The following is a 19,725-nucleotide window of genomic DNA, read 5'->3' as shown; positions in this document are numbered from 1 at the left end:
GTATGGCCTGTGGGCAAGCTCTCAAAGTCATCTCAAAATCCACCTTCAAATTCATCCAACACACAGCTGCTAGAATTATCTAAAAAGGCAAATGTGATCCTAGCTCTCCAGCTCTTTCTTGTGCCATACTTTCACTCCACCTATTTCACAGTTAATTATTTGTATAAATGTATATTCATTGTTTAATTGAAATTTTATTTCATTAAAACGAAACATATACAGTCTCATGCCACTTCTGTAATCGCTTTGTTTCTAAAGGATTGATTCTAATGATTATGTTACTATTTCTTCACGTTTAAATTTTAGACATTTTCAATCTGTTACTGAAGATGAGGATTTAATTTTCTTTACACTACCTACACTTTACATATACATTTCACCTCCACCTCCTCCTTTCCAATAGTATCATATCATAATTTGTGCCTAAGTCAATATCCAATATTTACATTTATATGACTATGGTATATTGTTCACAGCTGGGACTCAGAGTATATGGAATTGCAAGTCATGTCTTGGAGAGCTTTTGTTTTTTTGTTTTTGTTTTTGTTTTATCCTGTATTTAAAGATTGCTTTGCTTTCTTACAAGCTTAGTTTTCAATAGATAGTCCCAAACTTTCTGAAAGAATGGCTAAAAATATCTTAATGTAATCAGAACCTCGAGGGAGGCAATCAAACAATTCAATCTCCCCTCTTTTGGAGACATGCGTTCTGGAGCCCTCCATGCTCCTGTTCCAGGGTGGAAGGGCTGATCTCTTGGCCTGCTACACCGCTGTCACACTGCAGTGTTCCCCTGGAACATCTTTGTGGGATCTGCCTTCAGTCCTCTCCTGTCTGAACCTCCTGTTTCCTAGATCCTATCATCACCCTCTTCCTCACTTTACTCCTTCGTTTTATTAGAGCATATGCTTGAGTGGCCTCCTGAAAACAGATGCAAGGAAGGTAAAATTGTTGAGACCCTAGATATCGGCAACGTAATATTTACTTTGCACTTGATCCTGACCTAAAGTATTCTATGGCTGACAATAAAATGCCAAATTGAAAATCACATTTTTTTCCTCTCAAAATTATTTAGGGATTGCTCCATTGTTTTCTAGTTTTTTAATGCTTCTACTGAGAAATCCAATGTCAGCCATACTGGATCTGCATTTACTCTCTAAAAGCATTTAGGACTTTTTCTTCATCCCTGTTGTTTTGAAATTGTACATTTACATTTCCTGGTGTTAGTTTAGTTTTCTTCTTTTCATAAATTTTGTAAGCACTGGGTGGGATCTCCTAATCTGAAAACTCATATCCTACAGTTCTGGGGAATTTTCCTATATCATTTGTTTGATTATTTTCTTCTGTTTTCTTTGTTCCTCTTTCACAGCCTTCTCTCTTTCTCTCTCCCTCTCTCCCTTTCTCTCTCTCCCTCTCTCCCTTTCTCTCTCTTCCTCTCTCTTTCTCTCTCTCACTCTCTGACCCTCTCTCTGATATTCCCATTGGTGGTTGTTGAACCTACTGCACTGATCCTAATTCTTTTTTGATCTTTTCTCTCCTGTTTTTCTTTTTCTTTTGTATTTTTCAGATTTCCTCAATGCTCTCTTCTAACCCTTTATTGAATTATTTATTTTTATCTAATTTTTAAATTTCAAGATTTCTTTTTTATTCTATGATTATTACCTTAACATAGCTATCTGTTCTTCGTTTATAAATAAAACACTCCATGATCTAAGTAATTAATTATAATAATAAAGTTTGTGGTCTCTGTTTCCTGTTTTCTGCTGTTGCTGCTGTTAAGGTCTTCTACAACAGAGACTCTGCTGAAATGTCTAGGGACCTTGCCTCTCTCTTCTAGTTTTAGAATAAAATAGCTTTGTGTAAAAGGATGGAGTTTAACCAGAGGAATGCCATAATAACAGCTGGTGAGAAGAACCCAGATATGTTGGAGATACTCCCAACTGTCAGATCTATCTTTTTCTTAGGCTGGCTGGTTTTCTCCAGGTGGATTCATCAAACTCTTGCCTACACGGGTACAGAGTCTGGAAGAGTAATGAGGCTTTAAAGTGACCTCATTTAGTAGGCAGCCTTGTTATCCTCTGTCCTAGGTACCTCTAGGAACTGGAGCCCAGGGGCCACCTCCTCCAGGAAGCAGGGAAGGACAGTCTCTGGCTGTGCAGCTGAAGAAAGGATCTGGGGGTACAACTGCAATCCTTCTGTTCAAACCCACCTCCCAGCCATCACGAACAACTGGCACCTCCAACTCGTGAGTCCCTGCGGTTCTGCATGGGCTGCATTCTTCTGCTCTCACCAGCTCCACCCACCAAATCAGGAAGTGAGGTCTTGACTTCACCCAGCTTGTTCTGTCAGTTACATTCCTCCATCCACTCTCTTCCAAAATTTTGTAGGTGCCTCTTCCCTGCTATCATCATCCAACCTGTTTAGTTTTCCCTTATGGGTGACCAACCTCTCTATTCCTTTACTATCATTTTAGTGGCGTTTCAGGGACCAGATATAAATGGTAAGTTCAAGCCATCACATTATGCCACAGCAGTACCGAGCGATGCGTTCCTCCCTGAGCTTGTCATGCTGTATCCCTAAGTGTGCTCTTGCTGTTTCCCTGCCTGATCTGCCCTTATCCCTCTCCCATCTTCAATTTTGTATCCCTAACGGTCCCTCAAGCATCATCTCAAGCAGGCGACTTTCTCAGACCCTCCCTGCACATCCTATGCATATTCCCAGCCTGGCACACACCACATAGACCACCAGGGCTGAAGTGATCTGCTTGTATATCCATCTTCTTCCCCAGACAAGAAATATTCAAGGACTGGGTTGCATCCAATGTTCTATTAGTATCTTTAGTGTGGGGAAAACCATCTAGCCCATAATAGGTGCTCACTAACATTTGTTAAACTGGCCCACTTCCAGAAAATACCATGTTGGAAGCATTTTTATTCCCATTAGAGTACAAAAAATATAGCCATGTTTATTTGCCAACGTCCAAATAAGAAAGGCTAATCAGAGAGCACCAGGAAATGAAAACAGCCAGATGTTTTTGACAGCCCAAGTCCAGGGACACAAAATAGCTTCCAACCGGGGGGACGTATATTTTCCTAGTGATTCAAAATGAATATATGCTTATTAGGCAGAGAGAGGGAGAGATTTCACAGGTTTCTCAACTAACGCTGCAATTTTAAATCCATTTAACATAATTTTTAAAATCTTGAGTCTATTTTTCTCAGTAACCAGGACACTTAACTGATTTGTACAAAATCCATTTGATAAAGAAATATTCTACTCCAACCCAGGGCACAATATAAATGGAAAGAGAGAGACACTGTAACTGTATTAGAAAATGGACAATCTCTTTGTGAAGCCAAGGTGGAGTCCTGCCTAGAAAATAGGGGCTTTTTATACTCGATTCTCTGTCCAACCTCTTTGCTCTATTTTACAAGCAGAAAATAAATAATTCTTAAATCTGACAGCATAGAACAAAGACCTCTCATAAGCCAACCATGTTGCAACCAATACAAAAAAGTATAAGCTGAAACAATAACAGGAGGTTACTTTCTCACCTATCAATTTGGCAAAGTATTTTTTACATGCTGGGAGTACTGGAAGAATCTGGTAAAATCCTAAGAAGAGTAGAATGACTATAAATTATCTGGGGGAAACTAGTACAATATGGATCGAGAGCCTCCAAAAATATTCCTGCACTGTGATCTGAGGATTACACATTTAGAAGGCTGTATTAAGAAAGTAAAGATCATATAAATACATATAAAGATGTGAGTGAGAAAATATTCAACAGAATGTTATATATAATAATGAAAAATTGAAAATAACCTAAATTTTTCCAACAATGGAAATAATGGTCATAATTAATAACATAAGAAAATGCTCATGATTTAATGTTAAATGAAAAATGACAGAAACAATGTATTCATATGTTCATAATCTGTATAGAAAATAGACTCAAAGATAATATACTAAAACTTCAACAACTGCTATCTTTAAGTAATGAGACCATGGTGATTTTTTTTAATTTAAAACTTTTTGTATTGAGGATCTTTCCATATGTTTCTGGATCACTTTTATAACAATGTAACTTTTTAAATTGGCTAGTATTTCATAAGCAATAGTAGTACTCAGTTTATTGATTTAAGAGGATACTAAAATTAAAAACTCTCCCCAAAGTTACAAATAACATGAGAAAATATCACAGACTCAGGGTCTACACCCATGTACCCTCAAGCAAGCTCCTCGGAATGACTGTATCAGAACTTACTTGGTAGGACGATAATCCGGAATGGAACGATCCAGTGAAATTTTTTCACTGAGGTAGGAATTGTAGCCGTACTTCTCATGGGGCCCCTTGGCTTTCTCTTCTTCGGCAGGGGAAAGGGTAGCTGGAAGGCCCCCTTTGCCCCGTCCGCCATAACCTTCAATGAGCCCAAGGGACTTGGATAAGCCTAGAAAAGGGGGGAGAAAAAGGATTATTTGTAAGCCCCCATACAAGGGTGTGTGAATCTCAGATACGGTTTCAGTGGGAATTTGAACATTATCTATCACAGAAAAAAGAATATGTCCTGAACTTATCCATGCCAGGTATACGCCCTGGAGACATTTCTATGCAGAGGAAGGTCCAGACAACTGGGCGTCTGGGAGTTAAAGTCCGGTTACCAATAATTAGGGTCCTCCCCTTCCCTCCTTTTGGGATCTGGGGATCTACAAAAGGGAGAGACCACCCAAACTGGGAGAAATGAGAAGGACACACGACACGGGACAGGAGTGGGGCCATTATTCATGACTGTTCTCCTTTCTCTGTGGGGCAATCATGGTCAAGGTTAGAGACGCCAGGAGGAACCGGGTGCAGCACAGAACAAACACAGCCAGCGACGGGTCACTGCCCAGCAGCAGGTGTCTGGCTTCATTTGAACAGAGGAGGACACACAGATGGATTTTCATCCCATATTTAAAGGGTGTAACGGTCTAATGCAGCTCTTTACCTAATGTTTTTATTTAAATTTCGTCTAAATGGCAAAAGGAAATATAAAATGTTTGAGAATAAATCACAGAGGGAAAAAAAACCCACGAGGGTGATAACTGTGCCAAGCAGAGTAGGAGGCCTCTGCACCAAGGCTCACTGAGCAATTGCAAGTTCCCAGGATGGTGGCAGCTTTACACCTTATTATTCCATTGTAGGATAAACAGCTTGATAGGTGATTTTTAAATCCTAGAGTTATGGGAGATTTTACTACTTAGCTAGAAAACTTCTGTTGTTAAGGGCTCTTGCTCCCTGTTGCCATTTCAGATGCTCAAGCTACTTGGTATACACAAGCTCATGCTCACGGACACACACACACACACACACACACACACACACACACACTTTATCCATTTATAAGTGCTAGCTAGCCAATGTCCAGCATTTCACTGCTGCTACCGACAAGAAGAATATGGACCTGCCCCCTGGCCTTTCGTGGTGGGTAGCGTAGATAGTCTGGAAGGCTCTAAACTTCCCAAGAAGGCATCATCCCTAGCTGAGTCAAAGGCCAGCAAATCTGCTCAGGTCACAGGCTGGTTCTCCATCACATAAAGGCAAGGCTTGTATTCTTTCTCCTACATCTCCAAAAATAGAAATTTATTTGCTATAATATTAAGGTCAAAAGCAAAGGTTGAGCAAGCCACTCTGTTGGTATCAGAAGAACATCATTTTTTCTGCCTGAGAATCATTTCCACTCATCAGGAACCTTAACATCTTTTCTCCCTGTCGCCATCACCACAGAGATCCTATCGGCTGGGAATTAGGTTTCTCCAGCACTTCCTGCCTGCGTCCTTGTCTTTGATCTATCATTCCACATCAGTGTGTAACAAATACTCTAATGACATCGCCTTTACCGTGCTCAAAAATCTACAAGGACAAACACCTGTGCTTGGCCTTAAAATCACTTGTGATGGAACATTACTAGTGGGAATGTAAAATGGTGCAGCCACTTTGGAAAACAGGTTGGCCATTCTTCAAAATGCTAAATGTCATTATATATGGCCCAGTAATTCCATTCCTAGGTATATAACCCAAGAGGAATGAAAGTGTATGCCCACACAAAAACTTGTACACAAATGTTCACATTAGCTAAATGACCACCAACTGATGAATGGACAAAAGACAGAATATCCATACAATGGATATTTGGCAATAAAACAGAAAAAAGTATGACACATGCTACAACGTGGGTGAATCCGGAAAACATGCCAAGTAAACAAAATTAGTCCCCAAGACCAGACATTGTATCATTCTAGTTATATGAAATGCACAGAACAGACAAATCTACAGAGCCAGAAAGTAGACTTGTGGTTGCTTAGGGCTGGGGGGACTTGGGGAGGCAAGAGGGAGTGACTACTCATGTGCATGGGGTTTCTTTTGTGGGACAATGGAAACATTATAGGGCTAGATTGAAGTGACTGTGGCACAACTTTGTAAACATACTAAAAAACCACTGAACTGTACACTTTTAGACAGGTGAATGGCACGGAATGTATAAAATGTCTCAATCAAGTTGTGAAAATGAAACCACTTATGATAGACGTTCTGTCTCCAGCAAGATGTAGCACTAAACACCATGAAAATTTTCAGTAAAATACCTAGGAATACTCAATAAAATAATTTTAAAATACTCAAAAGGTAGAGCTGACCTTGAAAGAAAGAGAAACTCCTAGTGGCAAGTTAAAATCAGAGTAGAGACCATGTCTGCTCTCAGAGAAGGAGAGGCTGTGTTGCTCACTAACGAAAGGCTGCAGTTTTAAGGCTCAATCATGCACAGGATTTGAGACTTTGGGTTCTCTTGAGAAATATAACTGAAACCGAAATATCTGCAAAAAGTTTGGTATCTTGAAGAGTATGTCCTGAAAGAAAGATAGAGTTTTTCTGTTTTTATTTTTTGTTGTTGTTTTTTTTTTTTTTTTGAAACCCAAGTCACAACATAATGAAACAAGAAGACAGTCTATGACTGGGCTCAGAGTAGGAGAAAAAATGAAATCTTAACCCAGAACTTGAGCCCACCCATCTCTGTAGTCCAAACTTACACTGCCTCCAGGATCAGAGTTTCTTCATTTTTGATTACAAGCTCTTCAAAGGAGCACTTGAGACAATAATAGAACCACAGTCACAAAATATCATTTTAATAGTATTCTTTCATGGAGGAAGGAGCCCATGAAGGCCAAAGTGCCTAGGCCCCACAAAAGTCATTATGCAATCTCAGGTTCCTTGGGTATACAGACTTTTATCTGTGAGTGACAAGGAGACATGTGGAAAAGGAAAGTAACAAGATCTGAAGGGTGGTCTGTAACAGCACAAGGACAGCCCCTAGGCACCAACTGTGATGACAGCTACCATCCATGGAGCATCTCGTGTGCCGGATGCTCTTCTAAGTGTTTTAGGGTTATTCTGCTATTGTTTCTTCTCCTGACGAGCTCATAAGGCAGGTAGCATTACAATCTCTATTTTACAAACGAGAGCACTGAGTCTAAGCATGTGGGTTCCGAGGCCCATCGGGGAGCATGAAGCCGGGGCTCCGTGGCTCCTGCAGCAGCCTGTGCCAGAGGTGACAGGGGCCTCGTTGTAAGGCAGTGGCTGCAGTGATCGAAAGAAGAGGAGCGACTGGAGAAAGGACTGAAAGATCCCATGACAGGCAGCAGACAGACAAGTGCTAAGGGCGAGGGAGAAGGAAGGACTGAGGGAGACTGAGGTTTCCAGGGCAAGTGAGACCGGGCACACGGAGGGAAGAGCGAGAAGACAATGAGTTCCGTTATCTACACGTGGTTATGAGGCACCCACGGGACACCAGATGGGGCCAGATATGCAGCAGGGAGCTGAAACACACCAGAATGGAAATGCAGACGGCAGAGGAAGGCCTCAGATTACAAACCTGGGAGCCCTCAGCCCAGAGGGGGCCAGAGCCATGACAGAGGGCCCAGGGCGTGTCAGGGTGGCAAAAAGAGGGATAGATGATGCTCAGGAAGTGTCTCCTGCCCACCCTCCCTCTGGTACACCTCCATTGCACCTTGAGGGGGAACTGTGTATTCCGGAACTTGTTTCTTCTCTGCTCCTAGGCACACTCACTCACCTACGCCACATTTGAAGCTCAAGACTTGGAGGAACCGAGACGTAAGGAGAAACATCTTAATAAGAAGCAAGTGGTGCAGCTTCTTGTTTGTCTATATAAAGCCATTTGTCCACTCTCTGCCCATCAAAAATCATTTCTTTGGCTTTACATTTTAAAAAAATATTTTTGTAGCCATTTTTTTCTATCAGACAAGCAGGTTAGATATTGCCAGGACCACTTCAGAGACAAAGAAATGGAGGCTCAGGAGGATTAATTATTTGACCACCCAAAAGTGATGGAGACAGAGTACGATATTCCTCCCAACCTGCAGCACATGCGCTCAAGTGACTGCATGCACGTGTGCGCACACACGCTCTTTCCACTACTCTGGATTCTAAACCACTATATCCAGGAAATTTGGTAGACAGGAAGCACCCGGCGTCACAAACACAATGAATAATTGCAAATAAATGGCAGTATACTCATAAGAATACTACACAGCAATGAAAATGGACTGCACATACACGTACCAAATCAGTGAGTCTCATAGACTCGACATAAAGCAATATAAACTTACGTAGTGACATTATAAAGGCCAGCAACAGAGAGAATGGGTTATGAGTGGAGAGGGACATGAAAATACTGCCACAGTATTGGTCCTGCTCCACTGCAAAGCTGGGAGGTGGATGCAGCTTACCACCTGCTGTATACGTCAACGTATGATGTTTGCAATACTGCATCATAAAAAGAAGATAACGAGACGACTAACCATGTTTTTGTCTCTTTATTCTCTGTGTTTTTACCCATTCACCCTAGGTTTTCCCTTTTCCCTCCCCAGTACTTGCTTACTCTTCCTCACAAGCCACAAACGCAGCCTCTGTGGCCCTCTGGCCAGCTAGGAGCCCCACTGCCAAGGAAGGTGATTCTATCAGAATGGTACAGAACCGACCTTTGAGTTAACTCAGCAGCTCCAATGGAAAACATCTGATCCACTTTATTACTTCATCTACATGTTCTGGTTAGTATGTCTTTTTCTTCATTTGATGATGCAGTATTTCTTTTGTTTGGTCTAAATAGATAGCTTCCAATCCAAGTCAATAAATTCCAACTCTGAGCTACAGTGCATTCCAGATGTGTTCGCCTAGCACACTCCATGGCTGCCTTTCCAACACAGGCAGAGGGGCTGGGCGGAATTTACTACAAAATAGCACAGAAATTAAGACTAGGAATGCATGCTAATCCCCCCAAGGACACGCTGGGGAAAATGGTCCCCAATGAGATTATTTTCTCTTTCTATGGCATTATTTCTTCCATTACGAAAGGCACCCACTTAGCAGCCTCAAAAAAGATCATTCCTCACAGTATGATGTGACAACTATGAATTATATATTTTGTGGTCCATGTGCTTCCATTTTCCCCCCAATTTAATCTGCCAGAAAGGTTCAATAGAGCAGCAAACATTTTCCCTGGCATTTTAATGTGCTTACTGAGCAGGGCCCAGAAAGTTTTGGCAACGGTAAGTAAGAGTTCAAGTCCACCGACTAAGCTCAAGCGGGTCTTGCCGGGAAAGGATGGCACTGGGGCAAGTGGGAAGGACTCCAGGCACCCAGGAAACCTTCTTTTGTGAAAGTGCTCTTGGCACTTCGGCCAGAAGCAGCTGCAGCCTTTGCAGACCGATGTGAGCTGGTAGGCGGAAAAGTCACAAAGGCAAAGGGAAGACGCAGCAGCAAAGAAGGAAAGAAGGAGAGGATGCAGTGGCTGCTCAGCCCCAGGGCTGGGAGCGCTGATCAGTCCCTTCTTCTCCTTCAGGCTGTGCTTCCTGAGTTACTATATTAGCTGGAGACAGCAAAGCCAAGTCTCACTATTGAGCAAGAAGCTGAAGCTTAAAGGGAGGAAGAACAGATTGAGGTCAGTCATCTCATGGCACCTATGTTAAATATTCTTCATTTTTCTCTCCTGATCTATGCTCCATCCTTTCTGCCCCTGATGCACCCCTGGGGGCCTACGTGGTTCCCTTTGGCTTTGGCTTGGGTTCAACCAGCAGGAAGCACCATAAAGAGACAAATGGAAAGAGGGAGAGTTGGGTATTTGTTCCTCCAGCTCCCTCCCTACTGGCTTGTGGTCTGGTAGAGGCTCCCTTCCTCTAGACCCCGGTTGTCACCAGACATTCCTCTCTTGGGTTCCAACTATCCTTGCATTCTGCTAACCACTCCCTCCTCTTGCCCCTGCAGACCTTGAGGGGGTAATTGCTTCCTCCTCTGTTGCTAGCTCTAAGGTAATACATTAGTCCTTGTCAATTCTTGTTGGTTTCCCTTAACCCTGCCCAAGCATTTGTAAATATTTTGGTAACCTCTCTTCAGTCACCTCTTCTGAACCAGTCATCTGTTTCCTGCCAGGATTCTCCCAGATATAGCATCTTGCCTATCACCACTGGAAGCTTCTCCCGTGGTCCCATGTCTAGGCACTCTCCTTAACAGCAGGGATGTGCTCACCCTCAGTGACTGACACACAGAAAGTTCTTAGGAAGTGTTAAGTAGATGCATGAATACAGATTAGACCTGGAGATTCGACTTGGAGCCATCTATTACAAACTGAATAGTTGACTCTAAGAAACAAAATTAGGCCAGGCACGGTGGCTCACACCTCCAATAGGGATTGGAGGGAGGCACTTTGGGAGGCCAAGGCAGGAGGATCGCTTGAGGCCAAGAGTTTGAAGCCAGCTTGGAAACACGGAAAGACCCTATTTCCACAAAATATGTAAACAATTAGCCTGGTGTGGCAGTGCATGGCTGTAGTCCCAGCCATTTAGGAGGCTGAGGCAGGAGGATTGCTTGAGCCCAGGAGTTGAAGGCTGTAGTTGGCTATGGTTAAGCCACTGCACTCCAGACTAGGTGACAGAATGAAACTGTGTCTCTAAAAAGTAAAAAAAAAAATTAAAGAAAGAAAATATAAGGAAAGAAAATTAAATATTCATGGGAAAATCATGTAACAGGTGAAGAGAAAAGGGTGAAGACTAAATATTTTAGTATATTTATATTCATAAAGAAGAAGAGACTCTATGATGAACGCTACAGGGAAATCAAACCTGATAAAGCCACTGGTGTGGCAGCAAGAGGCACTGGTGACCTGTGAGACAGCCACGTCAGTGGAGTTAGTGGTTCCAGGGTGGTAAGAAGATGAAGCAAATGTGCAGCTACTGCTCAGGGAAGATGCCTGCACTGGAGCTAGCAGAGAGCTTGTAGTAACAGTGATTTTTATTCTGGCAATAACCAACCAGAATATATAATATAAAAAAAACTATTAATAAAAGCAACAAATATTGCAGTATACCTAGCAATAACTTTAACCAATATGAAGAAGATTAGAAAATTTTACTAAATGCAATAAAATAAGACATACATAAATTAGTAGAGGGAGACGTGTTTTTGAATTGGAAGGCAGAATGTTAGGAAGATATGATCTCTCTTTTTTTAATGTACAGGTTTAACACACTTCCAAATGGGATTTTCTTTTTTCTGGAACATAACAAAAGGTTCTAAAATTCACCCAGAAGTACACAGAGGTGAGAAAGCTTAGACATCTTTAAAAAAAAAAAATAGAAATGACAGGGGGCCTCCCTATCCCATATTAAGTTAGAAAATTAAGCAATCATTAAAGTGGCATGAAAACTGGGAAGAAATTTTACATATATGCTGGGAAGTAAGGCTCTAAAATATTTCTTTTCTCAGATACTCATCCAGTTTTCCGAATAAGTAATTTAAAAAATAACCTCCACTTTTGAAATGTTAGCAATTCCTTTCTAGTGCAATTGAGTCAACGGATATTTTGGCATGGCATCTTGTGAAGGTGGCGGAGCAGCCCTATGGCATGTGGGGCCTAGAAAGCCTGCGAGGGTCGCGTGGTTGATAACCACTCGGCAAGAGGCCATCACTCCGCCCGTGTGTGCGGGAAGTTCGGCCCGAGCCACGAAGGCTCCGTGGTGGCTGCAAAACAAAGAGCCCAGGTTGTAAATCAGCTCTGAGCTCCCTTCCCGCCTCCTTCCACACAAATAAGGACATAATTTTCTCTGGAGTTTCAGCTTAAACTTATGAGTTTACAGATAACCAGCATTATTCTTTCAGAAATAGAGACGGTGCTCACTACATACGCACAGACTCCCGAATAGATGGAGACTGCACCAAAATGCAGTCTGGTGCCTTGTCAGCTCAGAGAGCTCCTCGTCATCTTGGCAGCCACAGCCCAGCATGGCGAAAAATGTCACGCACACGCACGCGCATGCGCGCACATGCGCACACGCACGTGCAAAGAGCCAGGCACATCACGTGGCCTGTCTTCAGCGGGGCGGGCATCTGTTCGGGGGTTTCCGCACGGAGTCCCAGGGAGATCTCACACTATGCTAAAGAATTTGGAAGTTGATAAGACTTGTAGACAATCAGGAAGTCACAGCCATAAGCTTAATAGTGAGCAATAGTCTGGGTTTATTCCTGGCCAACTTCCATGTGCTCCCAGGAGGGGGAGATGCCCCCTTTCAGAAGCGGGCAGGATAACAGAGGTAAACGGGGAGGATACCTGGGAAATGGAGCTTACCTTCCAGCCATTAGCACATACTGGAAAGCTCTAATAATTAAGATGGTGAGATAACGGAACAGGAAATGACAAGCCAGTCAGTGGAACAGAAGAGCTAGTCAGGAAATATTGCCAAAAGGGGAGATAGCACCATGTTGGATATAATTATTATTGATAATTAGTTCAACTGACAAATGCTTATTAGATACAAAGCTCTATAATTAGCGCTTTCAGTATGTATACACAAACTTATGCTAAACATTGATACCCATGCTGAATATATGTGTGTTGAATATACATATTTTAAAATTCACTTAATTCACATATACATGTATACATATGCAATATTGTTAAATTCGTTACCCAGTGATTCTTGGTGTTGGCTCTCACATATCTCTTGAGCCTGTTCCCTCCTCTCCACCACTTCTGCCATCACCCAAATGCACGTGCAATTCATCACTTGCTTGAGTTTTTGCAGTCGACTCCTAACACGGTCTTCAGGGGGAGCTTTCCAACATGCAAATCTGATCACTGCTTGGTTAAAATTCATTAGTGCCTTCCTGCCGCCCGTGGAAAATAATCCTAAAGTTTGCACGCCATATATAAAGCTACTCATTAGCAGACTCCCTGCCCAGCCTCTTCCTCCGCCTCTCCTCTACTGCATCCTTTGTTTTGGGCATCCCAGCCTTCTGATGCTTGTAAAAAGTCGCTACACCTCAGTGCTTCTGCCAGTCATCTCTGCTACTCAACAGAATCCTGCAAATCCTTTCAGGATACTACCCAACTCAAAAAGCTGCTCCTTGGTAACAATCTCAGCCACAGCGCTGCTGAAATCATAGTCTATGTGCTCTTGACCGGTCACTGCCACAAGCACAGGTCTCTTGTGAACAGGAAGGTATCTCTGTGTCTTACACGTGGCCCAGCACATAGCAAGCAACTCATAAATGTTGTGCACATGAATGAATGGATGCATGAGCAAAGTGAGTGAATAAACGAGTGAAAAAGTGAATGAGTGGATTATTATGAGATAGGCTGGTCAAATACATCACCATGTTCTAGTGTTGACACAGAAATCTCCTGGTGACATGTCAAAAATTGGTAAACACTGTTTCATGAACTCCTGTCAAATTGTTATTGATTTCCCAGTTCATATATTAATATGACGACTTTGATATTTGTTGACATCTGCATTATTATGATGATTTGGACATTTTCTCTTCTGAATTTTCAGTGCTTCCCAGACATGATATCCAAAGGTTATTAATATCTTGATTGAAGTCATAAGAGTTCAACTGTGTCAGTTGCTGCTTGCTGGAAGAGAACTGAGTAAAATGTTCCCCAAGTGTAAGGACAATAGCAACACCTGTGTCCAACATAGAATCTTGAGTTGGAAGGAAGGAGAGATCAGTCAGCCTCACATCCCATCAAGTGCAGAATTTCCAGAGACCCCCACCCAGTTTGTACTGTATTCTCCCAGGAATAAAGGGCTCACCTCTTTGCACCACAGTGTATTCCTGGTTCATAGCTCAAATACATAAAATTTCAAAAGTGAATACCTTGGTTTCTTATACTCAGTATTCTTACTTTTTTCCTTTATATCTATTATGCAAATTTTTAGACTTTCATGTAATTTTCAAACATATCAAAACCTTATCACAAGCTATTCTTATATTGTTGTTTCTTTTTTTTTTTTTTTTTCTGAGACAGAGACTCACTATGTTGCCTGTTCTAGAGTGTCCTGGTAGTGTTGGCCTAGCTTACAGCAATCTCAAACTCCTGGGCTCAAGTGATCCTCCTGCCTCAGCCTCCCAAGTAGCTGGGATTACAGGGACGCGCCACCATGCCCGGCTAATTTTTTTCTATATATATTTTTTAGTTGTCCATCTAATTTCTTTCTATTTTGAGTAGAGACAGGGTCTTACTCTTGCTCAGGCTGGGCTCGAACTCCTGAGCTCAAACCATCTGCCCACCTTGGCCTCCCAGAGTGCAGGGATTACAGGTGTGAGCCACCACACCCAGCCTATTCTTACACCTTTTTTCTAGGCTAAATATATCCAGTCCTTCACGCATCTTACTGTGACCATGTTTTCAAGCTTTCCCTATTATCTTACTCATCTCAGGCTGCTATAATAAAATATCATACCCTGGGTGGCTGAAATCGTAGTCCCCAAACTTTTGGCACCAGAGACTGGTTTCATGAAAGACAATTTTTCCATGGACTTGGGTGGGGGAGGGTGGTTTCGGGATGATTCAAGCTCATTACATTTATTATGCAGACAAACTCTCTGTGAAAGAGAATCTGTATTTGCAGCCACTCCCCAGCACTGGCATCACCACCTCAGCTCATCAGGCATTAGACTCTCATAAGGAGCGTGCAATCTGGATTGCAACCTGGATCCCTTGATGCACAGTTTACAGTAGGGTTCTCACTCCTATGAGAATCTAACGCTTCCGCTGATATGACAGGAGGCGGAGCTTATGCAGTGATGCCAGCGGTGGGGAGTGGCTGTAAATACAAATGACGCTTTTCTTCTTAGCCCACTGCTCACCTCCTGCTGTGCAGCCTCGTTTCCAACAGGCCCCAGACTGTACCTGTCCATGGCCCAGGGGCCACAGGCTTAAACAACAGACTTTTATTTCTCACAGTTCTGGAGGCTGGGAAGTCCAAAACCAAGGTGGCCCAGATTTGGTTTGTGGTTAGCGCTCTCTTCCTGGCTTGCAGATGGCTGCCCTCCTGCTGTGTCCTCAGATGGTGAAAAGAGGAAGGTCTTGTGTCTCTTGCTTCTCTTATAAGGATGCTAATCCCATTATGAAAGTGTACCTTCATGACGTCATCTAAACCTAATTACCTCCCAAAGGTCCCACCTCTAAATACCATCACACTGAGGGTTAGGGCTTCAACAGTTGAATTTGCGAGGGGATGCAATTTGGTTTATAACACACGGTTATCCACTGTTGGATTCTGTCCTAGAAGACAAGACAATGACTATCAGGTCTCTGGGTCTGTGCTCTCCCCAGAGCACAGAGCACACAAGACTGGAGATACATTTTCGCCCATTAGCCGAACTGTTCATGCAGCATTTGCAGTTCCCGGAGATATGAATCATTGTTATATGCTTGAAGTGCCTTTGGAACAAACTGTCCATAAATTTTCAAACTGCAATTTTATTCAAAATGACATGCCTTACATGTATTATGAACTTCATACTTCCTAGAATCTTTCTACAAAGATTATTCAGTTTTATCCTCAGAATAGCCCTATCTGCATACAGTAAATAAGGAAACTCAGCCCAACAGGGATGAAGAATGTTCCTAAGATCACTGAGGGTAGTTAATGGTCAATCTAAAAGCCAGATCTTTGTATTTCAGGCTACCAAGGGTCCCTTGAGGAAATGCACTCTCAGATTTCATGCCACTATGATGAAGAGGATTGAAAAGACCTAAATCTCACTCCCAGTGCCAGACAAACATTGGCACAAATATCCCCCTGTGCGTGGAGGTGATAAACATATGTCTCTGGCTTAGACCAGCTCTGGCTGCTGAAGGGCCCAAGTGTGTAGGTTAAAAGAATATTTCTAACAAAATAAAGGAGAGTTTGGCAACCACTGGGACTCGCTCAGAGCAGATGGATAAATGGTGCCCACTGTACAGGTTAATTGTGTCACTTAACCTCACGTCACTCATAAAACTAGACAATGGAAAGAAAAGGCTGATCTGGAGATGGGTGGGAAAGAGGCTGAATTGAAGCCCCCGTCATGAACTAAGAAATCTGCTGGCATCAGACACACATGGGACACTGCAGTCCCAGCCACCTGCTGCACTCACCTGGCACCGGCCACTCCCAACAGCTCTCAGAAAAAAATCCCTCTCCTCCCTGCCCACATGCCCCAAGCTCTCCTTCTAGGATTTTATTCCTAATGAGAGAAGTTAAAGAGGAGGGAGAGAGTGGGACAGTGAAGGTTAGTATTGTTATATAATACTACTAACCTTCACCAATTTTGCAAAAAGTATATAAATTTATAACATATGTGCAGATATACAAATTTTGAGTGATAACAATTCTGTTCATATCATAGAGAGTAAATTATGAAATTGGAAGAAGGATAAGAAAGAGTAATGCAAAACTAAAATGAAGCATCCTAGGAAAATGTTGCTATCTCTCTCATTCCCTAAAATCATCCATATCACACAAAAACAACCCTACCACCACTGTCACCATCCCTAATTAATTGATAGAACCTGGAAACAATAAAATATCTATTCCAAAAGAGGCATTCAGAAACACCATACATTTTTAAAAACACACATCCAATTCCTCATAAAAAGCCCCTGTTGGCAAGATCCCATTTACTTATAAGTAAATTTCTTCCTGTAGTAAGAATGTCTCTGAGGTGGAACATTAGATTTTTGTTCTCCAAATATACTCTCCACCCTCTAAATCCATGGGAGAAGTGTACACCCCACACCATTAATGCTGGGCTTGGTCATTTTTTTGCTGGGCTGAATGTACTTCCCCACTCCTTGACCTTGGGCTTGGCCATGAGACTTGGTCCGGCCAGCAAGATACCAGTGGATGTGACACATGCAGAGGCTTGAAATGTGCTTGCATTGTTAGTTTTGGCCTCTTTCTCCTGACATATCAGGACCTTGCTCTGGGAGTCTCGCTGGTCCAAAGAACACGAGAGACACAGGGATCAGTCAGATCCAATCTGTGGCTTAGAGCTCAACCCCGAACAGCGAGACCTCGGCTCGTCCCAAGACACGAGAGTAAGCAAAAATTCAAGAACAACTCATGTGCATGTTCTTGGCTTGGGCAACAAAGAATGTGGAATGTTGGTGCTATTTACTGAGACAGAAAAAAGGGAAGAAAAGATTTGGGGTACGAGGGAGCATAACACAAAATCAGGAGCTCGGTAGAGACGTATGAAATCAGCGATGCCTGCTAGACGCCCAGATGGAGCTGCCAAGTGCGTATGATGGGAGTTCTGGAAAGAGGGAGGGTTTAGAGATGCAAAGTTGAGATTCACCAGTGGCCAAATAGAACTTAAAGACAAGGTCCTTCAGGAAAATACCTGGGCAGTAGAGATACGCAAAGAAAAAGAAAGACTGAATATTGAGCTCTGGGAGAGCGAACAAATCGAGGATAGAAAGGAGAAAGGCAAAATAAAGAAAACTGGGAGGAATGTAGAAGGAAAACCTGGAACTGGTGAGTTTGCAACTGTCCGTCGGACCTGGGGATGTCAAGGCACCGGTGACGTCACAGGACCACTTCCAGGGAACCAGAGCCTGAGAAAAGGAGGTTTGAGAGAGGATAGGAGGTGAGGAAGAGAAAGCAGCAGGTGCAAGCCACTTCTCCAAGGTGTCTGCTGTCAAAGGGCAAGGAAATGTGGAATTGCTTCCATTCTAGCAAGCATGCTGGAAAAACAATTATCATGACAGGAAAAAAAGGAAAGAAAGAAAAAATCTCAGCAAGCTCGGGATGTGGTTCAGACATCAGCATAAGATGGAAAAGTCCATAAACCTAGACCCTGGGGCCTGGCTGGGCCTGGTTGACCCTGGCCAGCCAGACGGCCTTGGACAAATCCCTTCCTCAGACAAAGCTCACACGTGTGTGAGCTCTCAGAATCCATGCAGCTCTCTCCAGCTCCAGCATGAGAACATGTGACAAGTGAAGACACAAACACTCTCCTCTGTAAACCAAGAATGTGGACGTGTCTCCAAAATCAGTGATTTCCAAAGGCCCTCGTTAGCGAGGTTTTGTGATTCTGCATGACCCATACTGACGGGACAATGTGAGTTCCCAACACCGGAGTAAAACCTGGGAGCATTGTAGCATCATTGAATGCCCAAAGTAAGAAAGGAAGAAGCAAAATTCTTTATCTGTCTGGGCCCAGATTTAGCTCTAAAGAGACACTAGCTTAGGATGTATCCACCAGATTTACAAGTGGTAAAATCCAACTTCTTAGAGAATTGGTAAATTTAGCAGATCCAAAATAACCCCCTGGATAAATATAATATGACCAAGTACACAAAAACCCAGGCTGTTGGGGTCAGCCAGGGTCACCCCAGTCTCACCGGGACTCAGTGTCTGTCTGCCATGTTGTCGCCAGTACAGAATCCAGCCTCGGAACAAACCCCTGCAGAGGTGCAAACTAACTCGTGATCTCCAAAGCAGCCCACTCCCCCGGGCTCATTTTAAATGTTCTCTAAATAGAGTCAACGCCTGCCTCATCATTACAGCTTCTAGACACTGGCCCTAGTCCTGCCTGTGAACACTCTGAAAGAGCTGATTCCCCAGAGCTCCGTGTTGCCATGATCCTCGGAGCACCGTGCACCACCTGACCAGCCTCAGAATGCTCAACTTTCACTCCTCTGCATCCAGCTGGCCTGCCCCCGGCTGTGACTTCCTCCCTTCCAAGAGGAGAAAAAGAAGCAGTAAGCATACTGGACATAAATTCCCTGGCCCCGTCCTAACCACAGTTAGCAGACCTGCCCACCTCAACCTGGAGGCTGCAGGTGTGTGCAGGCGAACAAGAGGGACCATTTGGATATTGCATTCAAGGGAAATGGCTCTGGATACAAAAGACCAAAAGAAAATGTACACACATGTCCCAGTTGTCCCCCACCTCTGAGAAAAAAAGACCTGGATGGCCAGAGTTTGGGGAAATAATCTATGAAAAACATCCTGAATTTCTTGTTCCTGGTGGGAGAAGATCTGGAAGCCTTCAGGGGCTCCACGACCTACAAGACGTGTGCATCCTAAGTGGCCCCAATGCTGAGATGCCAGTTTCTATCTCCAAAGAGCTGCAGTGATGGATATGAGAAGAATGCCTCTATCACTTTTCTTTCTGACATCAGGGCCACTCTCCGCAGCATGCACCTGTTAATCCAGGCCAGAGCCAAAGCCTTCAGGAGGTCTGGGGCAAGCAGGGCTGCCCAGGTGTGCAGGTGTGGAGTCTTTCCTCCCTCCAGAGGGTTGGCAGTAGCTGCCGAGGCCCCATGGTGCTCATTTGGATGGCCTGGAGGAGGAGCCTGTTAACTTGGGCTGTATTTATTTACATCCCTCTCTGCTGCAAAA

At 43.2% G+C, this 19,725-nt stretch overlaps 1 protein-coding gene across 1 annotated transcript in view; it reads right to left on the bottom strand.

The window, feature by feature from the left end:
• Window positions 1-19,725, bottom strand: part of GALNT17 (polypeptide N-acetylgalactosaminyltransferase 17) — a 399,836-nt gene that overhangs the window by 258,113 nt on the left and 121,998 nt on the right. Inside the window, exon 2 of the mRNA XM_012764068.3 lies at window positions 4,265-4,448. Coding sequence (XP_012619522.1) covers window positions 4,265-4,448 — 184 coding nt within the window. The remainder of the gene's footprint in view (window positions 1-4,264; window positions 4,449-19,725) is intronic.

The sequence above is a fragment of the Microcebus murinus genome, chromosome 19 (assembly GCF_040939455.1).
Source record: "Microcebus murinus isolate Inina chromosome 19, M.murinus_Inina_mat1.0, whole genome shotgun sequence".
NCBI classification, from domain to species: Eukaryota; Metazoa; Chordata; class Mammalia; order Primates; family Cheirogaleidae; genus Microcebus; species Microcebus murinus.
Note: the sequence above shows the minus strand (reverse complement) of the source record. Positions and strands in the feature narration are given on the sequence as shown.